At 37.2% G+C, this 24,897-nt stretch overlaps 1 protein-coding gene across 1 annotated transcript in view; it reads left to right on the plus strand.

The window, feature by feature from the left end:
* Positions 1-24,897, plus strand: part of man2a1 (mannosidase, alpha, class 2A, member 1) — a 57,371-nt gene that overhangs the window by 25,740 nt on the left and 6,734 nt on the right. The window contains exons 8-20 of the mRNA XM_079870746.1: positions 103-280; positions 401-612; positions 4,874-5,059; positions 7,726-7,840; positions 7,933-8,000; positions 8,168-8,333; positions 8,499-8,729; positions 8,815-8,937; positions 11,119-11,233; positions 15,632-15,765; positions 19,287-19,428; positions 20,769-20,902; positions 22,619-22,816. Coding sequence (XP_079726872.1) covers positions 103-280; positions 401-612; positions 4,874-5,059; positions 7,726-7,840; positions 7,933-8,000; positions 8,168-8,333; positions 8,499-8,729; positions 8,815-8,937; positions 11,119-11,233; positions 15,632-15,765; positions 19,287-19,428; positions 20,769-20,902; positions 22,619-22,816 — 2,002 coding nt within the window. The remainder of the gene's footprint in view (positions 1-102; positions 281-400; positions 613-4,873; positions 5,060-7,725; positions 7,841-7,932; positions 8,001-8,167; positions 8,334-8,498; positions 8,730-8,814; positions 8,938-11,118; positions 11,234-15,631; positions 15,766-19,286; positions 19,429-20,768; positions 20,903-22,618; positions 22,817-24,897) is intronic.

Below are 24,897 nucleotides of genomic sequence, written 5' to 3' on the forward strand. Positions count from 1 at the left end.
ATTTGTGTCCCTTTTTCCATGTCATTGTTTGTGGATTAGTGTTCCCTCGAATCAGATCAGACTTAGATTTCCCTCCACTTAGTTTAGTCTCTCCATGTTTAGAGTTCAGACGCTGTTGGACCAGTACAGGAAGAAATCCAAGCTTTTTCGGACCAAGGTGCTGCTAGCACCACTTGGAGATGATTTCCGCTACACTGAAGCTGTCGAATGGGACCAACAGTTTGATAACTACCAGAAACTCTTTGATTACATGAATTCTCACCCTGAGCTCCACGTCAAGGTCTTGCTTCTGTGTTTGCCTAAGTCACTCTAAATTGGCCACAGTTTGAACTCTTTTTATATTTTCAGACATTCATTGTATATACATTTAGCTATATACCTCTTTTGTTTCTCTTTGCAGGCCCAGTTTGGAACCATTTCAGATTATTTCGAGGCCTTGCGTAAAAGCACTGGCATGGATCCAGATGGCATGAACGTTGGCCAGTTGGCGTTGCCTGTGGTAAGCGGAGACTTTTTCACGTATGCGGATCGAGACGACCACTACTGGAGCGGATACTTCACCTCACGGCCGTTCTATAAACGCTTGGACAGAATACTGGAATCACATCTTCGGTACGCTTTACTGAATCCAAATGCACTGCATGAATCTCTACAATCACATTACATTAACACTCGTCAAGTGCCAAATGCAGGAAAAACTTGGCTTCAGCGAGTACATAAAACTGGTGTAAAACTTAACTAAAGTCAGACTCTCACTGCCGAATCAGCCCACGAGAGAAAAGATCAGTGACAAATTTTACCACATTGTAAAATTAGTAAAAGTTTATAGGAAGCATTTCTTTTCTTTTAATAATACTCTATGTAGCACAAAAAATTTTTATTCATTGCACCAAAGTGAAGATATGAAGAACACAACCCAAATGCACTGCATAAATCTGCATAAATATCTCTGGCCAGAGTCGAAATGTCCAAAAACTGAAACCATTTCCATATGGCTGGGCTTAATTTGCCTTCGAGACCATGAGTTCAAAATTAACATAAAAAAATTCATTTTGAACCATTTAGAATGCTCACTAATATGCGCAAAAAAATTTGCAATTCATATTGTATAAACGAATGACATGACCTGGAAATTCAGCTTATTCAAAGTCTAATCACTTTCTTTCTAAATATTCACCTAGTTTTTTTTTTGTTAGTCTTTATGGTTTTTGTTTTGCCAACTTTTAGAAGTACACTAGCATACAGATGACCTAACACACATGTTCTAAAAACCCCATAACTCTAATTTGATTTCATGAGGTCTTTAATGGCATATCATAACCTTTTTCAAACTTTCAAACTCATACTCACACAGTCCCGAACTAATCATGGTCACTGTGCTAGTACAGTCTTTCTATAGGTAAAGGAGCTCTGTGATAACAGACGTTACCGTCTCTTTCTTCCTGGGCTGTATGCTGCTAACTAACACACAAAGCTGAAGGTCACATGTCTGTGTTGTGACGATAAGACTGAAGCCCCGTGACAAGGTCACAGCAAACTAAAGCAGCCGGTTTTGAGCCAGCAGCTCAATGGCTTCAGTATTTATTTGACCGTGGCCATTGACTGTGGCACCTTATCTTGTGTGGGGGCTTTACTAATTTGACTCTTTGACACCTTTCTAACATGATATTGGCCCTGGAAACATTAAAATTGATCTTATTTGGTAAAAACCCTTTATAAAGTTAAATTATCGCTATTATGTGGCATTTGAAAGAAATAGCTCTTCGTTTATTTATTTTTATAGCAGGAAATTGTTAAAACATCTTTGCAGGTCTCATTAATTGGCCCGGTTCTAGATAATGAGACATTACAGTGGTACATATTGATTTTCTACATTGATTTTTCCCTACATTCTCCTTCACAGATGTGGTTTGTTTTTTTTCTTCTTTTTTTTTTCTCTTTTTTTACACAAATCAGTAGAGCTGATTCTGTTAAATAAAACTGAAATGAAATACATATTATTAGATATTAGATGAAAAGCTTAAATTAGAAAAGCTGGCTATTAACTGAAATAAATTACTACAACTAAAACTGAATTAAAAATCAATTAAATCTAAATAAAACATTTTAAAATCAAAACTAAAATAGAACAAAAAACACAAAAATACCAAAAAGTGTGATTCAAAAATCTAAATATTGATAAATATTATAATGGTATATAAATAATGTTAAAATAACACCGCAATAGAGCTCTAAATTTAAACCCCCTAACCACAAAACATACTATGGAACTTCCATGTTTTTTTTAATGTGAAAATGTACTATGGAGTTGTCAGTCTTTGTTGATGTACCATGTTTTTTTAAATTTCCCATGCTAGCATGTCTCATGTTTTTAGGGGTAAGTCCCATAGTACCCTAGTGTGTGTGTGTGTGTGTGTGTGTGTGTGTGTGTGTGTGTGTGTGTGTGTGTGTGTGTGTATGTCAGTGGCTGCCCTGCATTTCATTGTGTAGTGCAAGATCGTGATAAGGATATGAATTTATCCTCATTTACTGACTGTATTGCATGCCTGTATACCCCGTCCTCTCAAAGGCGGCTGTACTTGATCACACAAGTGAATAGATTGGGTACACCTTCAGCTTGCGGATGCAGAGAACTCTATTTAACACAGTATTTGCATTTTGATGGGCGTCTAAATGTAGGCAGGAGACAGTTTTCATCAGTATGCAGTTGCTAAACTATCCCCCGTTCTACACGATGGCTTCTTTCACACAGCAAATAGGACTTTGTTCAGCTCTGCTCAGTTTCACACACACAGACACACAGCAGATTGATTAGATATATTCAGTCCAAGGTCATTTCATGTTTAATTATTTATTAAAGTGTTCGGCTGTTCTTGCGGGTGCAGAAAGCAGATGTATGTTTGATGTGAGGTATGTAGGTCGCATGTACTGCGTTTTTATCTTATAACTACTGTCTGTGAACCATATAAAGACATTTTTTGATCTGCTGAATCTACTTAGGCTCATCTCACTTCAAAGGTCTATTTGAAGAAAATACATTTAAACTATGGATTATTGTGAAATGTTACTCCAGTTTGCAAATGTACAGAGGTAAGAGGTCATAGTTTTCGTGAAGGTGTTGGTTTTCAATAAAATGTCACTCAAACCTTTTAGACAACTGGCACTTTTTGAGTGAATCTCAAGAAAACATGTCCATGCCACATTTAAAAAAATATATTTTTAAATGTCCGAGGGAGATTGACAGTCATGTTTAGCTTCTTCCATTTTCTAATGATTGCTCCAACAGTGGACCTTTTTTCACCAAGCTGCTTGGCAATTTCCCCGTAGCCCTTTCCAGCCTTGTGGAGGTGTACAATTTTGTCTCTAGTGTCTCTGGACAGCTCTTTGGTCTTGGCCATGTTAGTAGTTGGATTCTTACTGATTGTACACCGATTGATGGGGTGGACAGGTGTCTTTATGCAGCTAACGACCTCAAACAGGTGCATCTAATTTAGGATAATAAATGGAGTGGAGGTGGACATTTTAAAGGCAGACTAACAGGTCTTTGAGGGTCAGAATTCTAGCTGATAGACAGGTGTTCAAATACTTATTTGCAGCTGTATCATACAAATAAATAGTTAAAAAATCATACATTGTGATTTCTGGATTTTTTTTTTTAGATTATGTCTCTCACAGTGGACATGCACCTACGAAGACAATTTCAGACCCCTCCATGATTTCTAAGTGGGAGAACTTGCAAAATAGCAGGGTGTTCAAATACTTATTTTCCTCACTGTATATATAAGAAAAAATATTTTGCATAAGGAAAATTAAGCCTGTTACCCTCATTTTACTGCATTTTACTTTTTTTATCATTTTGTAAATTAGTAAATTAATTATTCTCACTAATCATTCTTATTAGATTATCATTGCTGTAATACAATTTTTATTTAAATCAGCATAAACTGAAGCCAGTACAACAAATACTACCATTACTATACATTTAAATGAAAATGTATTTCTTAAATTATATATATATATATATATATATATATATATATATATATATATATATATACACACATACATATTACATGATACTACTGAGAATTAGACTTTTTAGACATATTTATGCAAAAAATGTGACAATGCAAAAAAAAAAAAAAAAAATTCCTTAAAGCAGTGGCTCTCAACCTTTTTGACACGAAGACACCCCACTGTCCAACACAATATTTTCAGTATTTCTGCATGTTTTCAAACTTCTGAAACTGAGAGTTTTGTATCAAATAACTGAACCATGATTAATTTTGTGATTCCAGATGTTTCAAGAATCGAATGTTCTTCAATAAAACACTATAGTTATTGCTGTGTAGTTATTGATGGAATAGTTATTGATAGCTGATGTGTTTTTCGATTTTAATTTGATTACCAATACTTTTAAGTCATCTTGTGAAATTTGCCGAGGCCACATTGGTGGCCCTGGGCTGCTGGTTGAGAACCACCCTAAAGGAAAATATAATTTCTTTTCTTTCATCCAGATGTGAAATATGACTCATTTCCAACAGGTTTTGTGAGGTTCGCCCAGCTATAGATTTCCGTGTCTTGTAAAACATTTGAGAAGGTCATTCTTCAGAGAGATGACACCTGTATTGTTACCATAATGTGGAGAGATTCTGGTTTTATTGTTGTTCTCCATTATGGGAGCGTTCCGACACTCCCAACACAACAGGGTCCAAACCAGACTGTTGTCTCGTTTTTCCTGTGATGTGAACATTAGCCTGATACAGGATGTATTTTCATGCTAGATGGATTCCTGTAACAGTGCGGATTTGAAGGAACTTTTGATCTTGCGAGGGAGGGAGTTTCATATGACACTTCATGTTTTTTTCCGTAGGGCAGCTGAGGTCCTCTACTCTCTGACCTTGGCCAACATTCAGAAGTACGGCCGGTCCAGTGAATACCCTGCAGTGGATAATTACAAGTTACTGACAGAAGCCAGACGCAATCTCGGTCTTTTCCAACACCATGATGCCATCGCAGGCACAGGCAAAGACTGGGTGGTTGTGGACTATGGAACCAGGTAGCACATCTTTCTTGAAACATAGAAGTGAGATGTGAGGATGTGAGAAACATTCTCTTATCCAACCAACTCACTCCAGTCACTGTTCCCCTGGAACAAACTGGGGTTAAGTGTCTCCAATATTCACGTTTAAATGTCACATTTTGCCCCAAAGTGGGAGTCACACAGAACTTTCAAATTAGTTGTGAAGCAGCCGCTATCCTCCGCTTAAAATAACCATGATAAAATTATACAAATAATGAATTTATAAATATATCCACACAGAACAAAAGACTGCCAATATGTTTTACAAGAAAAACAATACGTTTTCTAGGGCTAATCAACCTAAATGATTCTTTAATAATTGTTAAACATTATTCATAACTGCCCATTTTAAAGAAATAGTGTTTAAAGAATAACATTTAGTGGAAAAATATTGATATTTAATATATACCATGGTACTTAATTATTAAACGGTCATATGGGTTTTTCAGTGGCCTATATAATATTAATATATAGAGTGCCCAATGGCTGATTTAATGATATGTAATATAATTTATTTACAGCAAATTAGATATTTATTTATCTTTTAAAAGTTTAAAAGTTTGGGGTTTTTAATGTTTTTAAACAACATTTATTTGATCAAAAATACAGGAAAAACAGTAATATTGTGAAATATTATTACAATTTGAAATAACTTTTTTTTTTAAATATATTTTACATTGTTATTTATTCCTGTAATGGCAAAACTGAGTTTTCAGCATCATTACTCCAGTCTTCAGTGTCACATGATCCTTCAGAAATAATTCTAATATGCTGATTTGGTGCTCATAAACATCATCATCAACGTTGAAAGCAGTTGTGCTGCTTAACATTTTTGTGGAAACCTTGATACAGTTTTTTCCAGGATTCTTTGATGAATAGAAGTTAAAAAGAACAACTTTTATGTGAAATAGAAATATTGTAACAATTTGAGCCTTTACTGACACTTTTTTTTATCAATTTAATGCATTCTTGCTGAATATCATTTTTCCCCCACAAAATAAAAAACAAAAAAACTCACTGACCCCAAACATTTGAACAGTAATTTAAAGGGACACTATGCAAGTCTGAGTGTTTTTTCTCTACGAGCTCCCCCTAGTGTCTGGTAGTATAATGCTTTCATACACTCTGTCGTAAAAACGAACTGTTGTCCCTCCCCCCTCGCCACGAGCAACCCAGCTGATCAGCTGTCAACCTAGCTGAGCAGAGGAACCGGCTATTTCAAAACCAGTTATGTCTACCGAGGCAAGTAAAGCAATACTTTCTTTCCAACTGATGGCGATTTTTTTTATTTATTGTGTTGTCATGCATACTAGTATTTTTACCGGGAACGAACGATATGAACGAGGCGAACTACTGCTTTCGTGTTTGTTTGTTTGTTTGTTTTTGGGAGAATGGGCATGAGCATAAAAAATATATATATATCGGAGGCTAATATTTGTCTAAAGTTATATTAGCAAGGTCTATAAGTTCATCTGGTAACGTTAGAATGATGGTTTACCTTTGCTTGTCTAAGAAAACATCAGAACGTTTTTTCTAGCTCGATCATGATATGTGCAACATTTTGCGCGTCTGATATTGCCTACTATCAGACGCGTTGACTTAGTGACATAAAATAAAAGTGTAAGTTACACAAATAAAACCGACAGAGGAACGGCCAAACAACTACAGAAATCAAACGTGTTTGCTATGACAATGCTAACATCAAAGTTATAGTATCTAGCGTACTAGTAAGCCCCTAACAGACAGCGATCATAAAAACCTTTACAGACAATAGCAAACATCCTGAGGTCGCAATTACTTGAAATTTAAATATTAAACACAGTTTATTCCAAAGATACTTACAAGTGCAACAGCAGGATCAGCATCCGTTTTGCAGGCTTCTGTTTCTCTCAGTTCTCACCATTCTGAAAAAGCCGGTCCGATATATTTACTCGAGTCTGACTTCTTGCTCGGTCAGTCTCCCGTTTCCTCTTTCGTTGGTCCTCCGACAAAGATTTCCTAGCTTTCTGCTTCTTTTTTACAGGCTCAGCCTCAGCCATAACTCAATCTATCGTTGCCCTTTGCTTATAGCTAGCCCGCCGGTGCTTGAATAGGGGCGTGTACGTGTGCAGTGCCGTCAAGCAATTCGTTACATCGCGAGACCTGATATCACGCGATACTTCCTGACACCGACCCGCGTCCCAAAGTTGCAAGTGAGTTTTTTCCGCTCTCGGGCACCAGGGGGGTGCGAAACCACCACCATTCAACCCGAAATAAGTAATATAACCATTCCACTGACTCCGAAGCTGTTCAGTTAAGGTTAAAAAGTTACCTAGAGCACCTTTAAGCCAGATTAACCATTATGCCACACAATTTCCAAAATATTAGTTTATTTGAACTTTACCTTGTCTAACACTTGAAAATAGGAATGGTTTTAAAAAAAATCTGATTCTTTTTATCTGATATTATCAGGCAAAAAAAGACCAGAATAATAATTAAAAATATTAGCCATTATGGTTGCTGTTATTGCAAGCATCCATACTGAATTACATTACTGCTTGTTAACAGTTTAATTTACCCAGGAATTCTGGCACATATATATATATATATATATATATATATATCCGTGCTGTAGAAACATGATGATTTTTGTTATTTTGAAGGTTGTTTCACTCTATTCTGAATCTGAAGCGAGTGATTGTGAGCTCGGCTCATTGGTTGGTGCTCAAGGACAAACAAACATACTACCATGATCCTTCAAATCCATTTCTTCAGATGGTGAGTGTTCATACTGCATATCCCCTAGACATCACCCCTAAATTTGGAAATTGCCATCTGCACGTCACATTTTTGCTGGTTCTGTATTATAGGATGAAGTTCAGCCATCCCAAGACGCCTTACCTCGCAAAACTGTTCTTGAAGTTAGTGGAAAACCAAGGTAATGCAAAATAAAAACAAAGCAAAATCAATGTTTTTGTAGTGCTTTATAGCAGACTGACGTTGAGTTCCTGAGAATGGCTTCATTGTACATGTGTTAGTTGACAAGAGGCAGCAGAATTTGTGTGGCAGAAAATGCTACATAAAAATGACGTTCCCTTTTCTCAGGTTGCTGGTAGTTTCCAACCCCACAGAGCAGGCCAGGGCATCCATGGTTACAGTGTACGTGAACACTGCTGACGTGCGCGTGCTTAATGCTCTTGGTCATGTGGTCCACGCTCAAGTCAGTGCAGTGTGGAATGATGCCACTCACGCTGCTACCGACGTCTTCCAGGTGAGGTCTGCTACATCGATGCATCCCATCACAGCATTAGGGGTGTATTGTATGGAAAAGATCAGTGTGAAGATAGTACATCTCCATGTCGGTTAGTTTGAGGTCATCTAAATGCTCTTCAAGCTATTTCATTGTCTTTAAATGTGTTTGTTTGCTCCTCGGCAGTTGTCTTTCGTGGCTCGCGCTGCTCCTCTGGGTCTGAGAGTGTACCAGCTGATGGAAGGAAAGGAGCCAAGCACTGAAGCTGCTAAGTACATGTTTCTTCAGAATGGCGGCCGCATTTCAGTCAATAAACTGGAGCATTTCCAACAGTTCTACCAAAACGATGGAGCTCCTGTGCACATTGAAAATCCTCACCTCAAACTCTCCATCTCTACAGCTACAGGTCTTTTAGAGGTTAGACTGCTTTGTGGATTTGTCATAAGTTGGTGTGTTTAGGAATGACTCTGTGTAACGTTCAGAAAACATCTCTTGTTTGCAGAAAATGAGGTTGAAGGACGATGACTCGGAGCACCAGGTCAAAGTGGAGTTTGCTTGGTACGGCACCACCAGCAATAAGGACAAGAGTGGCGCCTACCTGTTCATGCCTGACAAAGAAGCAACAGTTAGTACTATACGTTTTTTATTATTTCTTCGATTAATCTTGCCCAACAGTATTACATTTTTGTTGGGTTGCTTTTTTCTACATTTTATTTATAGATGTAGTAAGTGAGGGAGACAGAAAAGCAAGATAGGGGAGATTGGGTTACAATCATGATTAGGTCCAAACCCAAACCCTGGAAACCCATGAGCAGCAGAGCTCAAGCACTTTCCCTACAATGCTTTTTTTATTCAGACATTGAATAGTGGTGCAGAAAATACCGGCTTTCGAAAGTGATTACAAACGCGTGAAATGCATGCACCCGGGTTGGTTGCTTTCCACTACAAATGCAAGGTTGAACAGCCCTGAAAGTGATTTCGCAAGCCGTTGACCCATCCTAGAAATATAAATGTGGTCATTGTGCCCTGGTGCCGGCTCTGGTGCAAGAGAAAATGTTACAGTAAGCATAACAGCAGAGTTAATACAGGACAATGAACTGAAGCAGACAGAGGGCTGAAATGCACACAGGATAACGAGAAACTAAACAAGACAAAGGTGAACACAATCGCCCTGCAAGCAATAGCCGTCATTTCACCATCTAGGTTAACTATAGACCCGATTTAGTCTGGCTATTATGAGTAACCCGCTTCTAGCCAAAATAACCTTTAATCTGGTCACATGTCGTTTTTGTCAAAATTACTTGCGGGATATATGCTATTCCATCATGTAAGCAAAGTCAACAGTGATTGGTTTCATTTCTTTGACATGTTCTATACGTAGCCTGTGCTTCTATTCTTGGGTTATGGTTAAACAGGTTTTAGCCTAGACGTCAGGGCTGTGTTGGGGCTATTAGACGTCTTTTAAACGCAAGATTGCTTGCTGGGTGGTAACCAAGGGAACAAACGAAACAATAGGAAAACAGGAAACAGGAACTAACAAACTAAAAGTGTTTGGAAAAGTAAACAGAAACTTTGATGTGACATTATTATTGTATTCATTTTATTCTAATAATTTATTTCCATTGCACCTTTCTTACATAAATATAGTTTGCTACAACTAAATATAGAAATGCAGGAAATACTAGGTCACATTTTCATTCACTTTGTAAGTAAATAATTAGAATATTTTCATTTTGTGTTACTATTCCTTTAATAACAACAATCGTAATAATAATTATTATTAATAATGAAAAGTTTTATCATAACAACATTTTATTTCCATTGCACCTTTCTTACATGAATATAATTTGCTATGCTGAATAGAGGTGCAGGAAATACTGGGTCACATTTTCATTCATTTTGTCTTACTATTCCTTTAATAACAACAACAACTTTTATTATTGTATATATGTGACACTGGAACACAAAACCAGTCACATGTCGCAGGGGTATATTTGTGGCAATAGCCAACAAATTATATCTTTTTATGCCAAAAATCATTAGGATATTAAGTAAAGATCATGTTCCATGAAAATATTGTGTAAATTTCCTACCATAAATATATAAAACATTTCTTTTTGTGAGTGAATGCAGCACAATCGCGAACATAAATGGACAACTTTAAAGGCGATTTTCTAAATGTTTCGATTTTATTGCACCCTGTAGTTGTATCTCGACCAAATATTGTCCTATCCTAACAAACCATACATCAATGGAAAGCTTATTTATTCAACTTTCATCTCAAGAGATGTATACATCTCAATTTCAAAAAAATTGGCCCATGTGACTGGTTTTGTGGTCCAGGGTCACATATATATTTATTGATTAAAACTAAATTGTATTACATAGCACCTTTCTTTCTTAAACAAGTACAATTTATCTAGCCGTGGTTCCACTGCTGAATAGTGCTGCAGGAAAAACTGGGTTATAGATCGCCCACTCCTATAAAAACTGTTTATTTGCACCAGGCTTGCAGTTAATTTGTGGCAGACAAATGATTGCTATGAGAGTTTGCTGAAGCACTGAATTATTTGGTAAAGTTTCATTGAAACTTATAACATCAGTGTGTGTCATTCAGCTGATTAGAGTTCTAAACATAATGGCAGTTTGGTCACTGCTCACAGAGAACACTGGGAAACCTCATAAGAGCTCACCTCAGTCTTTCATCGGGACATTTTTGTCATGCAGTGTTTTTTGTAGCTCTGCTTTGAGGGGATTTTTATGAGTGTGATTTGATTCACATTGATTTTCTTTCTCTCACACACAGATTTACTCTCCCTCGCAACCGCCGGTGGTTCGAGTCACTAAAGGGCCGCTGTTTTCTGAAGTCACCACTACCTTCACACACATCAAACACACTCTCCGGCTCTACAACATGCAGGGTAAGAGAGAACGGCAAACACTCAACAACACCTGCACTTCTCACTTTCACTTATTCAAATAGTCACCACTATTTCCAGTATGTAAATCAAATATTTACACCAGGAATTTGCAAAACGAGATCATTTCTAGTTTGACTAGTCGTCTTGATGAGTTCCTGTATAAGTAAGCAGGTTTCTGGTTTTTGTTTATGCCGGAAGTCAGTGGTGGGAGGGCAGCAATGTAACCTCAGAAAGTTGATTGAACCCTGGGATAGAAAAAATAGTGAATTTCGAAATCCTTGAAGTGCTTCTGGATGACGTCCTTTTCTTTTCCAAGTAATCTTTGTTAAGAGAGCCTTTTACTTACAGTCCTATAGCAGCTTGTTTTGTACAAGTCTTTTATTTCATTTAATTGCATGCAGTCCAAAGCTTTTTGCAGTATTTATCTTTGAAGTTTGAAGGTAAACATTTGAACGTTCCTCAAACTTTAACAAACAATTTGAACTGTGTAATCGGCAATGCCAAAAGAGGCAGTGCATTACACCAACAAGCAACACACATTTAATCAGCATCAGACAAGGACGTTTGATACAAAAGTTTAATGGTGTGCTGAAAGTGGGATCGTTTCGTATAAGAAAGAAACACAATCAGTTTTCATGCTTTTCTTATCTAGAGCACCAGGGCGGTCGGTTTGTGACCCCCTCTGGGTGGGTGAGATAATGTACGTGAGTGTTTTTGAAAGAGCGGAGCAGTCACATGAGCCATTGCCCCGTAGCCCTAGGGACCTTTCCCCCCAGTGGTGTTTGTTTTTGTCCAAAAAAAGAAAAGAATGAAACCTCTCGTGGGTTATTCCCTTGAGTTAAAACTGAATTTAAATTGCAAAGTTTTAGAAGAGGAACCTTTTCTCACACAGAAAATAGCTATCCCTCTTTTTGTGATTTTGAAGGAATAGCTCATAAAAAAATAATTCTAAAATACACAACAGACGACATTTTTGAAGAATATACTTGCTATTAAGCTTCAAAAAGGACTCAAAGATATAAGTGGTCCATCCACCTTGTTCACTTATAATTCAAGTGTTCATACAATAGCTTTATTTCATCTGTTATTTACTGGCAATCTTCCCTTCCTGTGGACTGATAACCAGCTCATTGAGAACCCGATCAGTTAGATTTGTGAATGAATCATTCAGGGGGTGCGTTTCCCAAAAGCATCGTTAGCCAACTATGGTCGCAAATTCCGTCGATATCAGCGTAGTTCAACGAATCAGTGTTTCCCGAATCCATCGTTCTAAACGAACATTCGCAAACAGCATCGCAAAGTTGTGTAGTTGGAACGACAGCTCTCGACCTGTGGTTAGAAGCATAGTTTCTAGTTTGCATGACATGTGGACTTAATAAATCCTCATCTTGAGCAAAATAAGGAAGCTGACATTCAGTACAACCTGTATCTTTTATTTAGAATACATACAAATGTAATTTACGTCTTTTAGTTTGTCAAGAGATTTAAAGCACCGTTTTTGAAGAGTGCGCATGTGCGAACGTGCTCTATTACGTAAGAACGAGCCTTTGAATGAATCTGAAAATAAAGCAAAATAACTGAGAAAAATGAGAAATAGTCCTCAGATGCCATGTCCGTAATTTAGAGCAAAACATCTAGCATTAATTCAACCTCAAACAGATTCGTTAAAAGAAGTTATTACTACACCACGTGCGTGACATCCTTAACCAACATGGCTGAACAACTACTTTGTGACAATGCGGTTTCGGAAAACTGTTGTGACTAGCTAGTTGTTTTTTCAACGCTGCATCGTACTATGATATTTAAGCAGTGAGCAGCGTTGTACAGACCGGTTTTATGAACCGGGTCAACTGATTCATTTAAGAGATCCAACACAAGAGAATGATCCATTCATGAAGTCGCATGGACTACTATTGTTGAACTTTAATGCTGTTTTTTGTCATTTTTTGCACAACAAATACAGTAAAAACTGTACTATTGTGAAATATTGTTGCAATTTAAAATAACTTTTATCTTAATTTATTGTTTGAGCACATGGCTTGTGATTGTGTTCAATGGCCATGTGCTCTTGTTTTTGTCATGTTTGTTTCTATGTGCCCACCCTTAAGACCACCCTTCTTGTTACCTTATTATTGGTTCATTTGTCCCACCTGCTGTCCCTAATTAACCTCATCATATCCTCTCCTATTTAGGCTACGTTCACACTGTCTGTCCAAATCCAATTATTTGTCTCTCCGATTGGAATCTGACTGAAGTTATTGACTGTCCACGCTGTGTATCGCAACTGTTCTGATCAGACTTGTGTGTCTCGTGGCGCTCTTTCGGTTTCCGGGATATCTGCATTGGTCTCTAGGGCAGTGACATTGCGTTGGTAGGCAAAAACAACAACATGTAGGAGTTTACAATACAGATGTTGTCTTATTTACAACAAGTTTAGCCACCTTGCTGGTCTACTGTATCTTATGAGGCAGCGACAGAAATGTAGGAGGCTGGTATGCGCGGCTTATTCTGTTGCTGTCGTCTCCACCGGTCTTAAAATTCAACATGTCATTTTCTGCTCGACCGGCACTTTGCAGCAACACAACCTTGTTTCTTTAGTGACTTTCAGCATGCTTCCTATATCAACATCTGACATGTTTACGTTTTAATCCCATCAAAGCAGACTGAAGCAGATTTCCAGAAATGGAATTGAATCAGATTTCAAACCACATATGAATGTAGCTCAAAGTAAATTTGAGCTACATTAAACTTATTTAATTTTCATCATGTTTTTTTTTTGTGCCTTCACACTTGCTGAATATGATCGGATTCCAATCGGATATGCACAGAAATCAGATTTGGACTGACAGTCTGAATGAGGCTTTAGTGTATCGCAGCTGTTCAGATCCGATTTGTTTGTCCCATGCCGCTCTTTCGTTTTCTGGAATATCTGAATTGGTTTCTATGGCAAAGATGTTGCATTGGTAGATATACGGCAAACAAACAGGAGTTAGCAATACCCAATACCCATTTTGTCTTATTTACAACATGACAATACGTAGCCACCACACTGGTCTACTGCGTCTTATGAGGCAGCGGCAGAACCGTAGGAGGCTGGTATGTTCGGCTTTATATCGTGATGTCGTCTCCGCCGGTTTCAAAACATGTCCGTTACATTGTTTTCTGCTCGTCCAAACACAACCTTGTTTCTGCAGAGACTTTCAGCATGTAACCTATAACAACGTCTGACGTTTACGTTTTACTTGACGTGAGAAAGTCACATAAACCACGCGAAAACCAATCAGAGTAATCAGACTGAAACGGATTTCCAGAAATGTGATTTGAATGGGATTTCAAACCACATATGTGGCTCAAAACAGATTTTTTGTTGTTGTTGCTGTTTACACTTTCTAAATCTGTTCGGATTTCAATCGGATATGCACAAAACCGGATTTGGAATGACAGTCTGAACAAGGCTTTATTCTCCCTGTGTTTTCTGTCCTGGTCTCTATGATATTCTGATCTCTAGAGATAGTTTGGATCCCTTCTTTAGTGTAAATCTAGGATTTTTCCACCAGCTGAACATCCTAAATCAGAAAATCAATAGCACACACCTCCTCGGCAAGCCACACTGTTTAAGATACATTTACTACATATGCATTCCAATCAGTATCTCTCAATATAAGCAATATTGCCCAGTGAGGGCTGCTCACTAAAAGTGTTGTGTTACCATCTCGCAATGAGCTAATGAGGACACACTCATGTTGAAGATATTCTGAGCTATCGTACGCCATAACCTAACAAACAACCTTGTTTTCGTGGTTGTGCTGCTATATAAAGCATGTTCTTCTACCTTTAAGGGTTTTTATTTTAATTAAAGGAAAATGAACATATTTGTTTCTTGCACTGTTTTATTCCCAAAGGCTTAATTAGTCTAATTCAAAATGTACTTTTAGGAGTGTTCACTTATTTTCATTGTACTTGGTAAATCTAATTGCTCATATTGTCATCAGGCTTAAGCCAGGCACACCGTAGAGACCACCAAGTTATTAAGATTAAAAAAGGGAAAGCAGTCATTTGCCACCGGAAAATGTACGATTTGTAGTATTGTGATAGTTTGAATGTGATTATGCACGTTCAATGCGAAACAGTAAATGAGCAGTTGTTTTGTCCATTATTAACCTAATGATACGTCTTGGTCTGTAAGGAAGTGGTCTTCAGTATACAAACAATGACTTTACAAATTTCCTAAAACAATCTGTGTTCCACAGATAGGGCCTACAATAACAGTATATGGGTTTGAAACAACATGAGAGAAACTGTCATTTGGAAGTGGAGGAAACAGATGTCCAATCCCTTTTCTATTGCCTGTGCTCTGTCAGTCATTTTGACCCCCCCCCCCCTCTCTCTTTCTCATAGGTGTAGAGGGTCAGTCTGTTGAGATCGGTAACACTGTAGATATAAGAGGCGAAATCAACCGTGAAATTGCAATGAGGATAACCTCGGATCTGAACAGCAAGGATCGATTCTTTACTGACCTCAATGGCTACCAGGTAGGACAACAGTACATTATTTATATTCTCTTTCCTGACACCCACATACACATTAAAGTTCACACAGTTTATATGTAAGTGTGGTGGGCCTGGGCTTGGTGGGCGATCTGCGGATATCTCTCTGAACCAGCCCATATTTCCACTGACTTTATACTGAGCCGAACAACAGTGTAACTATATGGAATTAACTTTGTCTTTTTTATGCAAAAAAAAAAAAAAAAAAGGTTTTGAGAGCAAAAATATCTATATTGTAATTACAAAATAAAAGATTGCAAATATATCTAACGCACTCTGCAATGCTAGATGTCAGAGTCAGACTCACACCGGGACCGGGTAGTGGGCGTGGCCGAATTATTGTGCTGAACGAGAGTGACGAATTGAAACGGGTCTTACATTATGGTGCTTAGATACTGCCCACTGAAATGCAGCTTCACTTGAATTCAAAACTTTTTTTAATCGCAAGCTAACAGTTTTGACTCGCAAACAATGACAGCAGAACAGGGACCAAATTTGTGCATGCGTGATGAAAACTGCACAAAGAAAAAGATTTACTTGCACTTTAAAGTGTTTTGTTATCAGTTACTTTATTTTTTTTTTTGTAATTAAAATAGCTTTTTTAATTTGCAATCTTTTGTAATTGGTAACTCCATATTACTGTTACTAAATGAATCCCATCAAAACATGGTTTTGATGTTATTGTCAGAAGTTATTAAAAAATAGAGCAGTCAGTCTAATAAAGTATTAATAATTAATCGTTTAAATATTTAATCATTTAATTTCATAATTAATATTTATTTAAATATTTAATTTCAATATAAATACATTAAAAAAATTCTAGTTAACACCTTCAGTTCTATTATTAAAGAAAAATATTGATACTTTTTTTTATCAAGGATGCATTAAATTGATCAAAAATCACAGTGATAAAGTAAAAGTAAAGACTTTCTGTTCAAAATGTATCATGGTTCCCACAAAAATATTAAGAAGCACAACTGTTTTCAACATTGACAATAATAAGAAATGTTATTTGAGCTCCAAATCAACATATTTGAATAATTTCTAAACGGCCATGTGACACTGAAGACACGATATTATTACTTTTTCTGTGTTTTTGATCAAATACATTAAATATATAGCTGCAAGCAGCCATTAAGTGGCTAAGCACCACAGAGACAGATTGAGGAGCTAAAAATCAAGGCAGTGAGCATCAGACCAACTGCAAAAAATTAGTAAAGACATTTGGAGACGGTTTTAAGCAAAATCGTTGAAAGCCCGTATAAATACAATCACTTGTAATGTGACAATTGCTTATTACTTTTGACCAATATGTGGTGCTGACACCAAATTGATCTATTGTGGTCAGTGAGTGAGTGAAATGGTTCCCACGCTTCTTGAAAGTACTTGAATTTCAGACACATGGATTCAAGGCCTGGAAAGTCTGTGAAAACAAACATAGGTCTTTGAAAGTGCTTGAATTAAACTGGAACTAAATTTTTTTAGAGTAGAATGGTACTGTTACAAAAATTGGCCTTTATGCGCTGCAAAAGAATGCGCTATTTCCAGAATGAAATAGTGCTACTGTGTGGGAGGAAACAGGGAGAAAAAGAGGAGTGAGTGCATGGATCATAGAAACAGCCCTGCATGATAATCGTGTGAAAAACAGTTTTATCTATCGACGCTAAATCCATAATTTTTTCCGACATTGGCTGAAGATGACCTGACTTGAATTTAGTGAAAATCAGACCATGGAGGAGTTTAAAAAAGTAGGTTAAAATAGCATAAGAAAGTTCGTCCGACTATGGCAAAATTGGTATCTATGTTCTCGGCATGACCCAAGGAATCTATTAAGACAATTTCATTGTAATAGGAATGTTGCAGTGCTGCAAGTGACCAGTCTTGTGATTTTCGGTCTAACTGTTCAGAAGTTAATAGCAAATGTAGCATTTTACAACAAAATTCAAAATGGGCGATGCCCAAAATGGCCAACATGGGAAAATTTTATATCATCCGACTTGGCATGCCTCACCCAATTTTTGGTCAAACTGATCAGTTATATGCAAAAATATTAATTTGACACTTTTCTGACCACTGGGTGGCACAGTGGTGAAACACTGCATGTACCTTCAAGTCATGCTTGTGATTACACACATCAAGTTTGTTCTGAATACGGTAAAGTGATGCAGAGATACAACCTTACATCCATTTTTGTGTAGCCTACGTCAAATTAGTTTGGCGGTTTGACAAATCAACTTGAGTTCCGTGGTTTTTTGTCGGCGTGGTCTGAAGATGAGTAAAGACATTTATCGTAAACATCGGATGAGTGGTCTAGAAAAAGTAGGGTTTTTTTTCCTGAAAATTCAAAATGGCGGAAACATTTTCATGATGGAAAATTATGCCATAGAATGCAATCGTCTTGTGCCAAGGAATCAGCAGGGGAAAAAAATTGTTTCTAGCCCTTACGGGTAAAGTTATTAGCATAAGCATGAGTGCAAATTTGGACAGTTGGTGGCGCTAGGGGGATTGAGTTTGAGGCTCCAAAATGGCTGTGGTTAATGTTCAGACTGTCTTCTATCTGTGTGCCAAATTTCAACATTTTTTACCATATGATTCTATGGGCTGCCATAGTCTCAAGAGCAAAGAAGACGACTAACGGATATTTAAAATAATGACCGACCTCAAACTTTTAGTTAGTGTATGCTCATATAAGATGTATAAAGACTAAACAAAAAAGGGTACAGTTAACAGATATCATAAAATAATTATCAAATTTTATCCCCAAAACCACATTAACATCAACAGAAGCTGCTCTTATGGCCTGGTCATTTGATGGAGCCAACTTTTCATTAGTCTCTGAATAAAGATTACATAGCTGAAAGTAACACAAGTTCAATTTAAATACATGATCTGAATGTGTGGATGCAGACAGCAAGCTCGCCTAATTCTGTTTACTGACAAGGAAAACTAATCAACAAAAGTCATTAGAAGTTAGTTAATTTGCATGAAGTGGTTGTTTTGACAGTCTTCTTTGATTTTGGTTGATAGTGTCAAAATGCAATATTGTTGTTTTTGGACGGCATAATGAAAATGTCAGTTTATTTTTCATTTCTCCTGACAAATAATTAATCAAAACAGATTAGAGTGTGCTGTATGGCTGACCAAAACAAACAAGTGTCAATTTAAATCACTCTGTCAAGTTGTCTTGACATGTTGGAGTATTAGCGTGGCATTTAATTAGCTGATGATGTCTCTCTGGCATTGGCCGGGATTAAGTGTTTCTGTTCGGTCCAAATTAATTAACTGACTTCGTAAAAAAACGGCTCATGAATAAAAACAGTGGAATATCCAATCAATTTTTCCTCCAAGTCACATTAACACATATCGAAGCTCATCAATTGACAGTGTTTTTCCTTCATAAAGGTGTCTCCACATGCCTGAGCTCATTGTTTTCAGGTCTCTAAACAGGGGGAATTTGGAGTTTTTTCTCTCTGCGTTGCTAAAAATGCCTTGGGCTGTTTTTACAGGTGCAGCCGAGGAAATCCATGGCTAAGCTCCCCCTGCAGGCAAACTTCTACCCCATGACCAGCATGGTCTATCTGCAGGACTCCAGCGCCAGACTCTCTCTACTCACGGCACAGTCACTCGGAGCGACCAGCCTCAAGAGCGGTCAGAGTTTGCTTTCAATTTTCTTTTCTTCTTAAAGCCTCATGAAATCACTATTGAAGCTTTTTGGCTTTACCCCATGTCTGTTAGATGCCATTTACACTGGGGTCCAAATTACATTTTAAAATATATTCAAATAGAAAACTGTTATTTGGAATTGTATTCATATTTCAAAATATTACTGTTTTTAGTGTGTGTTTGATCAAAAGCATAAGAGATGAGCATAAGAGACTTATTTCAAAAAAGCAGTAAAAATTCCAGACTCCAAAAAAGCTAAAAGTCACCAGACTTTTGAGCCGTAGTGTATATTATAATGATGATTGATTGATTGATTGATTGATTGATTGATTGAACATTGATTTGACATTGACAAAACTATTGATTTTAGTTTTTAGTGTGCTTTATTTATTTATTTTTTTAGATGAAATTGAATAGATATTTAATGTACAAAATGAAAGGGCGACTATGGAAGCCCCTAAACCGAAAAAAAAAAAAAAAAAAAAAATTAAAGTCGACACATTACGAGAATAAAGTAAAAATTTCTAGAATACAGTCTTGAAATATTTCGACTTTATTTTCGAAATGCTACGACTTTATTCTTGAAATACTACGACTTTATTCTCGAAACTTTAGATTTTTTTACTTTGTGGTTCAGGGCTTGACATTCTGAAAAAATCATTTTAAGTTTCACTCAAGTTGTTATGCTGATCATATAAAATTGCTAAATAGAAGCTTTTTCTGTAGAGTGGTTTAGACATTTTGACCTTGCTTTGTATGCTTGATTGTAGTCATAACACAAAGTTAGCAGATACACTTAAAATATACAGTCTTTCTCTTGTGGAAAATGAGCTGACATCATCTGGTCAAGGACTTATAATATTTTATTCAATGAAATGATCTTTACAATGAGACTGTCTCTCTCAGTTCATTATAAATGGCAACATAATCCTGCAACAATTACAAAACCATAAGCAAATGATTTGACAGCCTACCATTCAGACACATCATGCCCATCAGGACCGTCATCCTTGGATCTTTGCTTGAATAGATTTGACCTATTAAATAAATAAAACACTGGCAGGTGTACAAGCGTAGGTGTATTGGTGGTGAAAACACTCCACAATTGAATGTAAAGTGCTTTTGTCCATAATTCAATCTGTCAAGTGTGGTTTTGTCAGGTTGTTTTATAAAAATAGATTTATTTGTTTGGTGCTCAAACACGGCTCAATGGTCTCATTGACTTTGGCACACATGATTTATGCATGTCCATTGAAGGCATCAGTGAATGTTCTGGTGAAGTATGTGTGACATACTAATGAAGCTCATTGGTGTGGATTCCACAGGTCAGCTGGAGGTGATAATGGACCGCAGGCTCAATCAGGATGATAATCGAGGTTTGGGTCAGGGAGTTCTGGACAATAAGATCACTGCCAACTCCTTCCGCCTACTGCTGGAGAAGAGGAGCTCTGCGGAGGAGGTAACTGCGCTAAAGAAGAAAAACCTGCATCTATTAATGACAACAGACTGACCATTGACTCTCAGAGTCTGGATTTTGGAAATTTGGGCGTTCATTGTTTTTAATTTATCAGCATCTGTTGATATTGGATATTTAATTGCACATGCTCATATCCCCTATTTAAAAATGTTGTTGTCCTTTGCCGTTATCTAACACTCATTTAAAGATAACCTTTAAAATCACTAATAATTTAATAACAATCTAAAAAAATGGAAAAAAAAATTTCATATAATAATGCTGTAATGCTTAATGCTTAAATGTAAATGTCTACCTTTATTTGTCTACCTGTACTTAGAGCAGTAGACAGTAACTTGTGCTTACTGTGCTTTCTTGCATTATTGTGACTGTAAAATACCACAGTAGTTTAGTAATTGTTATAATCTAACTAATCTGTAAACATGTTGGCAGTTTAAATAACTTTAGGCCCTATCATACACCAGGTGCAATGCAGCGCATAAAAAAGTGTTTTTCGCTACTTTCCGCCTGACGCAGTTATCATTTTCACGTCCTGCGCCATGTTGTTTAAATAGCAAATGCATTTGCACCCATTTGTGGCCCATGGGCGTGCTGGTCTGAAAACGAGGTGTGTTCGGGCACATTGCGTTGCTTTTTTGAGCTATATATACAGCGTTGCTATTTTGAGATAACTTAAATAGACTGCGCCATTGACCAACTGAAACCTGGTCTAAAGTCAATGGGGCAATATTGTTTTTTGTTATTTAAAGAGCGCGTTAGTAATGTGCGCCTATAGGCGGGTCCACAACTGTCGTACACTTTGTCCCGTAGATGGTCTGCTCACGCGCTTTAACCTCGCACACGAGTAGATCCGTTTCCTCTATGGAGACACGCGTTCAGTTTGCAAATTCCGCCATGTAAATAGCGAATCCGCCGTGGCGCGAGCGCAAATGGCTTTTAAAGGGAATGGGAAATGAGACTCTGATTGGTTTATTGCACGTTGCAACCAAAACACACCCGTTACTCATTAAGAGAATAGAGACAACCCTTTTAAACCATGCGCCGACCATTTTTCCCGTCGTTAAACTAGCAAAAGTGGAGTCAACACGCCGTAAGTGTGCTTGCGCCATGCACTTTAGACCATGCGCTTAGATTGTTAAAATAGGGCCCTTTAACTTGCTTGGCTAAATTTTCTTTGAAATGCTGCTACACCATGACAGTCATAGAAAAGACAATTTTGCTGTCAATTATACAGAAGTGTTTGCATACATGGACATGCATTGTTTGAATATAAACAAATGAATTAAAGAGGCCATATTGTGCCCTTTTACAAAAAGGTTCCTTCCCAAAACTTGTCAGTAACTCTCTGTTTAGTTCCTGTCTCTATCAAGCCCCTCCTTCCAAAAAGTGCAATGTGCTCTGATTGGTCGGCTGGAACAGTGTGTTGTGATTGGTCAACCACTTTGAGCGAGTTTCGGAAATGTTACGCCCCTTACCATTATCACGAGTTTCAACACTCCTAACGCAATTCAACCAGGCTTCGCCCATTTTTTGTGTATGCCTTTGGCAGGAATTTTTTAAACGAGGAAATATTGTGACGTTCCCGGAAAGAAACTTTAACATTACAAAACTGCAACATTACACACTAAAAATGTAAAAAAGCATAATAGGTCCTTTCAAGTCTTTAATGTTCTCTGCTAATGCACCACTTTTCTTTCTTAGGGCCAGAATGAGGAGACCGCACCGAATAGTTATCCATCTATACTGAGTCACATGTCGCACATGTACCTCAACCATCCCTTCATCTCAATGCCAGTTAGTCAGAACTCGGACGCTTCATCCTTGATTCCCTACAGCCCTCTGAGCGCCTCCTTCCCCTGCGACGTGCATCTGGTCAACCTGCGCGCTATCCAGTCTAAGGTATGGCTCAAATGTGTTTGTATCTTCTAGAGGATTTGAAAGAGGAAGCTGAAAGCTGTTTTGGTTGTAATTGGGGAGTAATGGACTGCTGACTCAGTTCCTAAGAGGGCCATAAAGTGTATTGACCTTCAAATTGATATATCATAGTCCCATTTCTCAGGGCTGAATGATAATATTTTAAAACATGACAGGATAAAGGTAGAAATTCTCAGAATTTCTCATGGGAAAGATTTAATAGAGGATGTGAGGATGTGATTCATGCTGGCTTAAATGCTTAAAGGGGCCTTATCATGAAAAATCCCATTTTGCTTGATCTTTTGAGATAAAAAACTGCATTGTACTGTCAAAACATACTGTAATTTTAAGAACTCAGTACTTCCTTCAAAGAGACTGTTTATTGAAATTACATATAAGCACATGACTGCCAACATTAACATGTCAAATGCTTATTTAGCAGTCATAAATGGATATGGATAGTTATTAACTGTCACCCTACAGTACTCTTCTGAAGAATCCCAATGTTAGAAAGACTGACATTTATTTTGAACAATATCCTCGATTAACAGTTTATGTGGCACATTTCAGCTTGGATTGTCTGATGAATCTATCATATATTATAGGCTTAGCATGGATGCTATTGAAGGGTTGCAGAGCAAATCCGCAGTTTGTGAGTTAACAAATTAATTTCACATGCAATGGAGTCTTAAAAGGCACAGCTGCAAAAAACAAATTGTGATTAAATTGAAACCCACAGGAAAAATGTATAATAAAAGGAAATGATATTACCCATGAATGGGTAAAACAAACAGCATTGCTCTATAACAGGGATTTTCCAAACTGAGCTGCCTCGCTGTCTACATAGGCAGCTGCATTTTAAGGTAGCATATTAACTGAGAAGTGCACCTGTAGTGTACTTCAAATAAAAGTATTTTCAAATTTATATCAGGAAATTCATCTGTACACTTTAACCATATTTCAAAGTCAAAAGAAGTAATTATGAAATTACATATAAAGATGTACTTAAGTCCTACTTCAGTGGGTCAAAACGCTAATTGCATTTAATATTAATTTAAATTATTTTTATAATACATTTTTATTTAATTGCAGTTAACAAGCCGTTAAGTGTCCGAGAACATTACATTTAGTTTGCACTGAAGTATATTCACTGAAGTATATTGAATCACTGAAGTATACAGTATCATTTCTGTTATAACTACTCTTTAAAAGTATGCTAAAGTGTAAATCCTTTGGTGCTTTAGAACTGGGCCAAAATAATATTATACAACAGCATTATTGTCTTGGGTTGCTGTGGTAGATAGCTCACGAAGACAAGGGATCCTTGGAACAGTATTTAATCAGAAACTCACAGCGATATACAGGAGAAAGTAACAACAACGCACAACCTGACATATAAACTAACAACATCAATGCAAGTGAGGGCACACCTGGACAGAATACTCAAATCAATATGTAACCATAGAAACAAACTGGCTGGGGACTAGGCTGACAAAACTAATTAGCAAAATGAAAAATAACACAATGAAAACTGAATCAAAAACAGAACATACAGGTGACAATTATATTGCTGCCTTGCCTTATAGAAGATCTGAAGTCTAAAAATGCTGCCTAGGTATGCAGCTCTCAAAGGTTTGGAACGGAGCCGTTAAACCTTTGGCCTTTGTTTCTACCATACTTATTGACTACATTCATGGCCATTTTTCATTTGGGTGTCACCATTAGAGTGTGCCAGAATTCATTCATCTACACGACAAAGATATGCTTAAAATGGAGAAGTTTTTCCTTAAATTTTGAAACATTGACACGGATCCTCGAAAACGACTAAAAACGCTGTATTCTTCTGCCAGGCCATTAGATGGCGAAGAAACACTATAGGCTGAACACGTAATACGCATGTGCATGACTTCATCGTCTTCAGAGATTTGTTGTTTAAACGGAGACCGTTTTCAAAAACTTGCAATTTGATACTTGTTTTCAAAAGTTTGCATTTTCAGGCACCCAAAACGCAGTTGTCGTGTAAACGAACGGCCAAAACGCATAAAACGTTTTACGTCTTTAGTTGA

This window comes from Squalius cephalus (genome assembly GCF_949319135.1).
Source record: "Squalius cephalus genome assembly, chromosome: 5".
In the NCBI taxonomy this organism is placed as follows: domain Eukaryota; kingdom Metazoa; phylum Chordata; class Actinopteri; order Cypriniformes; family Leuciscidae; genus Squalius; species Squalius cephalus.